The sequence below is a fragment of the Heptranchias perlo genome, chromosome 20, assembly GCF_035084215.1.
Source record: "Heptranchias perlo isolate sHepPer1 chromosome 20, sHepPer1.hap1, whole genome shotgun sequence".
NCBI lineage: Eukaryota > Metazoa > Chordata > Chondrichthyes > Hexanchiformes > Hexanchidae > Heptranchias > Heptranchias perlo.
Genome location: NC_090344.1, coordinates 42,132,719 through 42,139,308, shown reverse-complemented (window position 1 = coordinate 42,139,308; position 6,590 = coordinate 42,132,719). Strand labels below are relative to the sequence as shown.

The following is a 6,590-nucleotide window of genomic DNA, read 5'->3' as shown; positions in this document are numbered from 1 at the left end:
CTTACACTGAAGAAGACCAAGTGGAGTCAAAAATTGAAACTGCCTTTCGATGCATGTTGTCCACTGGGTTTCTGTTCGATATTCTCCGTCTGGTAATTGGGTGTATGAGAGTGAAAGCGACATGTGGTCTCCCACTCAAAAGCCAATGGAGAATATCATCACAACCCTCCCCCGCACCCACCCCCAAATAGCAAATTTAATTATTCTGAAATAATACAACCGATTTTTTTTCATCACTTTTAAAAAGCAAAAGCGAAAAATCTCAGAGCCCATGGAACAGTTTGTTCCTGTCAAGCATAAATCGAAGGTCTGACCCAGTAAACTATTACAGTACAAAACCACCTATTTATCCCCATGGGGAAAGAATTGCTCGTCACTGTGTGGAGTGTCTTTGTAAGTGAGTTAAATAAGAACTCCTCTGGTTGGAATTTTTAAGGAAACTGTAAGTTTGAAATACATTTATGATTTTTCCAGAAATACCAAGCATAGGAAATCCTCCTCAGTGCCATTTAAAATGACACGACACACAGTCATCTGAGAAAACCTCCCCCCTCTCTTTCCCACCCCCCTCCCCCCATCGTTGCACTGAAGTTGACTATCTGCAGACTATGGATACATGCAATAGATGTGTCTGAGTACATACAGATTGACAACTTTGCAGGATTTCCAGGTTCGGTTCATGAAACATTAAAATGCTCGTCAAGCGGTTTGACTGAAATCGAGGTTATTCCGAACAGCCCTAACGTTACTACTCTGGGGAAAACAATGTCCAATGCCAGAGGGTGAAACTAGCTTTGTTTCAATTGATTTCTCCTTGCTCAAGAACTCCAAGTTTGGGGAAAGCATGACTATGAAAATAGTTGACCCATCCTTTACAGTTTTTAGTTTATTTTCTTAAGAACATGATAAGCAGAGTCTTATATTTACATCATCAAATACCAAAGCACAGAAAATCAGAAGAACGTCAAAATTCTGAAGTTTAGCTGTTGAGTTTTAATGGCCACAGATTGTTCAGAGTTGCATTTTTTTAAAAACTCAGCTGGACCACTTAAAATGTTTTTCTTTATCCTCTTTTTTTTTTCTTCCAGACTAGAACTTGTCACACATAGGTCCATCACTTGTGGGATGTCTTTTTATGGTGAGTGAGGTGCTTCAAGATGTATGTTGGGTATAGCTGAGCGGGCTACTGTACTAATGACATTCCGACTCACACTGGTCTCTATGTTGGTGGGCTCTGGATCTTCCTGTAGAGTGGTCTTGTACCGCTTGTGTATGTGAAGAGTCTGATGTGCTTTGCAGTACCCAACCAGTGGCTGATCGTAGTTGTAAAAGGCTGTGATGTTCATGGGAAGTGGAGTCTGAAAATAGAAGAAAACAGAAGAGAATATTATAGTTAGAAAGAAAGGAAGACTTGCATTTATATAGCGCCTTTCACAACCCCAGGACATCCCAAAGCGCTTTACAACCAATGAAGTAATTTTGAAGTGTAATCACCATTGTAATGTAGGAAACACAACAGCCAATTTGCGCACATCGAAGTCCCACAGACAGCAAAACTAATGAGATCATTTGTTTTTTGGGTGTTGGTTGAGGGATAAATATTGGCCGGACACCAGGGAGAACTCCCCGACTCTTCTTCGAAGTAATGTGATCTTTTACTTCCACCTGAGAGGGCCTCTGTTTAATGTCTTATAACTTACCGGCTTATAACTGAGCCCATGCTGTGCTTGGCTCACTGCCAGCTTGGCTCAATTGCAGCACTCTGCCTCTGCCTCTGAATCAGCAGGTTGTGGCTTCAGGGCCCACTCAAGCACATAATCTAGGCTAACACTCTCGTACTGAATTGAGCTGGATATTGGACTTTAGACGAATTGTTGACGAAAGCCCTATTTAACTGTGTCAGTGATTCAGGTGGATTTAAAAGATCCCATGATACTATTTGAAGAGGAGCAGGGAATTCTCCTCATGCACTGGCCAATATTTCTCCTTCACCCAACACCACCAAAAAACATGAACTGACCCTTCAGCTCCATGCTCTGTGGGATATTGCGGTTCCTAAATTGGTTGGCATGTTTGCTTGCACACAAAAGCAGTAATGCATTGTTTGTGAAGCACTGACTTTTATTCGGGACTTGATAAGGGAATATACGTGTGTGTGTGTGTGTGTTACTCTCTCTGTCTTTTTCTCTCTCTCTCACCCTGTTTGAAGGGGGGTAAATTCCAAACTAATCTTCGGAAATAATATTTCAGTGAGCGAATGGTCAATCTAACGGAAGGGGCTCCCTAGGGACATGGTGGAATCAGTTAATATTGATTCATGCAAATGCAAATGAGATAGATTTCTTTCAGAAAGTAGCATTTTGGGATACAGTACATGAGTAATTCGAGTCATGATAAGTGTAGCATGCTTGGGAGAAACAGGTGACTTTGGACCTATGGTTCCCAAAGCTCTCCACTGAGGTTTTCCTCATCTCATGTCTGGGTCTGTTGTAGACTAATTGATGGAGATTGATTACTATGATTAGTCAACAACTCCATTATCATTGTATCATGAGATTACCAGGATGGCAGAAGGCGAATTAGATGGACCAGGGTCTTTTGTCGTCTAGCAATTGCTGTGTTCCTATGGGAACCCTGGCTGATTTTTTTTTTCTTCTCTTCATTTTGAGTGTTGAGGCCACTTGGAGCAATTTGCTGCATTTACCAGCTGAGCCATGGAAGGCGCTGTGCCTGTGGTAAATACTCCGTTCGTGTCTCCAGAAACCCAGTGCTCAACTTCATTTCATTTTTCTTTAAAGTTAGGAGCAGAAAGTGTTTCTTCCCTTCCCACCGCCCCCCCCACCAAATCACTCCTGAGATGATCTCTGTATATTTATTCAGAGAAGCGCTCAAATGATTTTTGAAGTTGTGTTTTGCTGCTTTCTGACCATCTAGTATTGCACCACTCCACAGCCCCTCATCATTTCCACTAACTAATTGAATTGAACGAATCTTGGGAACCAGTGGGTTATCCAGAAATTAAACTGAGGGGTTTTGTTTGAGTAAATAAGGACAAACTGTTTGTATGGGCAGGTGAGTTAGAGGACATAGTATTAAGATAATTGGCAAAAGAACCAGATGCAAGACGAGGAGAATTTTTATGATCTGGAATGTACTGCCTTGTAAGGGTGGAGGAAGCAGATTCAATAGTATCTTTCAATAGGGAATTGGATGTATACTTGAAAAGGAAACAATAGCAGGGCTATGGGGAAAGAGCGGGGGAGTGGGACTAATTGGATAGTTCTTTCAAAGAACTGGCACAGGCATGATGGGCCGAATGGCGGCCTCCTGTGCTATAAGATTCTATGAACTATCTCGCTGCCAACTTCACACAACCTTGCCTGCAGTGATTGTGAATTGAACTTGCATTTATTATCAATTCGCTTTTCAACTCATTTTCCACAATTCACCCATCTCCAAAGTGTATCCTTTAAGAATTTGAGTGGGCTGAAAATGGAAGGTGCTGGATTTAAACAGCAGCTCAGTTAACAGGTATAAGGAGAAAACACAGGTTATGATTTCAGGGAAAATTCCAAAACATTTAAATAGGACATTCCTGTGGCCTTGAGTTTTGAACCATTTAAGAAATCAGTATATGGTCAACTGAACTTTAGAGGGGGTCTGTGGTGGTTAGTCCCTCACTCTTTTCACGTTCTTTGTTTCATTCATTATAATGAAAGTTGGACTCTAGGGGGAATGTCCTTTAGCTGCAGAATTCTGCGATATAAAACGCAGTGCCAGTGCTGCATTAGGGTTAGGGTTAGGGTTAGGTGCATTATTATCTGAGCTTGTGCGATGAAAGTTTGCAATCCATTACTGAGCAGTAACTTCTCACCCATGTTGTTCAGAAAGCTTGACACATTGATTTGAAATTCCTTCTTAGACTATTGTGGGAAAAGCATTAACCCATTCACTTGAAACGGCTTCCCACCTCCCCTACTATACTGGGGGAATTTCAGATTAATGCATGAAGTGTTCATTCTGCTTGGGTCCTACCACACAATTTCAGAGTCCGAATTTTTCGTATTCATTGAAAGGAAAGAAGGATTTGCATTTATATAGCACCTTAGCACATCTCATAAATATCACCAGTGCTTCACATATCGTGAATTGCGATGACTGTTGTTTGGATAAATGTAGCAGCCATTTTGCACACAGCAAGATTCCACGAACATACAAAGGAAGGAATGACCTGAACATACAAGCAGACAGGACCTCAGCTTAAAGTTCCATCCAAAGGATGGCACCTCCGACAGTGCAGCACTCCCTCGGTACTGCATTGGAATATCTGGGTGAATGATATTGTGGAGTGAAGCTTGAGCCCTTAGAATCCTTAACTCAGAAGGTGCTCTGAATTGAGCCAAGATACTTGACACTTCTTATAAAGAATAAGATGGATAGAAATGTGTTTCAAGGCTGTATGTCATGTCCATGTCCAATGACCCCAATCAAAACACCTTGAGTTTTGTTTGGTGGTTTTCTTTCATCCATTCCTAATGTGTTTTGCAAAGTGCACTCCAGCTCATCTGTTCTGCATATGTATAGCAATCCCTTTCTCATGAAAACAAATGTGTGCCTCTACATCATCTGGGCTATACAGCGACGGTGCATCCTGAGGCCCCTGAGAACTACCTGCAATGATTGTAAATCATCATCATGGTGTCGAAATCAAGCCACGAAGGACCTGAACTCAATCTCTCCCAGAACCTCAAAACCGTTAAACTCCTCATCTACCTCGGTCTTCTCTTCCTTCTACAATCTTTCACATCGTTCACCTGCCGAAGGAGGTAGCCTCCGAAAGCTTGTGAATTTAAAATAAAATTGCTGGACTATAACTTGGTGTTGTAAAATTGTTTACAATTCTACAATCTATACAGGCTTTAAAAACCCAAGCCTGGTTTCACCGACTGCACTTCCGTTTCCCAGACCATAAACCTGTTGGTTTCTCTGGGTGAGATTGCCAAATTCAGGAGCAGCTTTCTGCTGCATGCTCATGGCCCACAATGAACTGGATTGAGATTGTGCAAACTCATTTCACACAAGAACCTTACGGCCAGCAGAGAGAGTGAAGGCTTTCATCCCATTACTATGGGGTGGATTTTAACTCTGGTCCGAGACAAGAAATTACATGACTGAGCCAAAAATAAAATTAATTGTGTGACTATAATGGGATCACATGAAGACACACAAGGCAGATAAACATCATCCCAAACCTTGTAATTGCATTACCCGTGGTCCTTTGCCACAAAGTGCCTCAGGCTCGAATTCAAAAAAAAAAATTAAATTTTTAAATACCTCTCTCAGTATCAGTAAATTACACTTCAATAACAATATACTTCTTCAGCGTAATCTGGCAATTAATGATGTTTTATGAGCTATTAACTTTTTATTGCTAATCTAAGCATTCATGCATATCATCTAGTTTCTGTCATCTTTAATTAGATATGCCAACTGATTTTTCAATTAAAATCTAATTGACGTTTGAGTTTTAATTGCCTTTTTAGTTTTTGTCAGTTTAAAGGTAACATGAGAAAAAACAGAACTTGTTATATTCAAAGAGCAAACCTGCATGATATTAACCACTTAAATGCCCTTACTTATCGCTAAAGAAAAAAACTTTCAATTTTATAGCACCTTTCACAACTTCAGGAAATCCTAAAGCGCTTTACAACCAATGAAGTACTTTTGAAGTGCAGTCATTGTTGTAATGTAGGAAAATGCGGCAGCCAATCTGCACACAGCAAGATCCCACGCACAGCACCGTGATAATGACCAGATAATCTGTCTTATTGATGTTGGTTGAGGGGTAATGAGTGTGGGGGCAGTACTGAAATTCCCAAGTTGGCTGTCTGGTCTGTGGTGTGTCACCTCAGCTTGGGTAGTGTGAAGGCCTCTGCAATTGGGCTCAGTTCTGTTGGCATCGGCAGGGGGGTAAAATCAGCTCTTGATGCTCTGCAGTGACATCTGCTGGAAAGGGTGTGCGTGTGGACGCTGGGTTGTCAGGATATGGGCTCGGCCTGTGATTCCATCCCACGGGGGGGATTAGCTTGTTGGCGCTCGCGGTCTAGCTTCACGCATAAAGAATGGCCACTTTGGTGAGACTTTCTGTTTGTCGCACTCACTGCCCCAGAGTTTACTGTCACCTGAGAGAAGATGGCATAAACTTTCGCTAAAACGACTATCTTCCTGCTGATGCCAACTGATTTAAAACGGCCATGCCATGCCACTCTCTCAGGTATTTAGTCCCTTTTGGGTGGGTTCAGTCTATGTCCAGGTGATAAAGCAGATTTTAACTATTTAAAAAAAATCAGAGGCTGAAAGGTAATTTCAGGTGTGGTGATCTTACCACAGGTAGGAATCTGTGACTCCCTCCCCCCACCTCCCACCAGTTTTCTGCCTTTTCCTTGCTTCTAAGCCCGTCAACACAAGGGGTTGCTGTAGTTTGGTTTCTGGGACACCGCTTGCCTCCAATACCTCACCCAAATGGCCATTTTTCACGCATCAATCTAGACGGTGAGTGTTGGCAAACCATTCTACAGTGGATGGAATTA

General features: G+C 41.8%; 1 protein-coding gene across 1 annotated transcript in view; it reads right to left on the bottom strand.

The window, feature by feature from the left end:
- Window positions 1–988: 988 nt before the first annotated feature.
- Window positions 989–6,590, bottom strand: part of LOC137336035 (leucine-rich repeat transmembrane neuronal protein 4) — a 204,138-nt gene continuing 198,536 nt past the window's right edge. Inside the window, exon 3 of the mRNA XM_068001537.1 lies at window positions 989–1,358. Within this exon, the coding sequence (XP_067857638.1) occupies window positions 1,134–1,358 (225 nt within the window). The 3' untranslated portion in view covers window positions 989–1,133. The remainder of the gene's footprint in view (window positions 1,359–6,590) is intronic.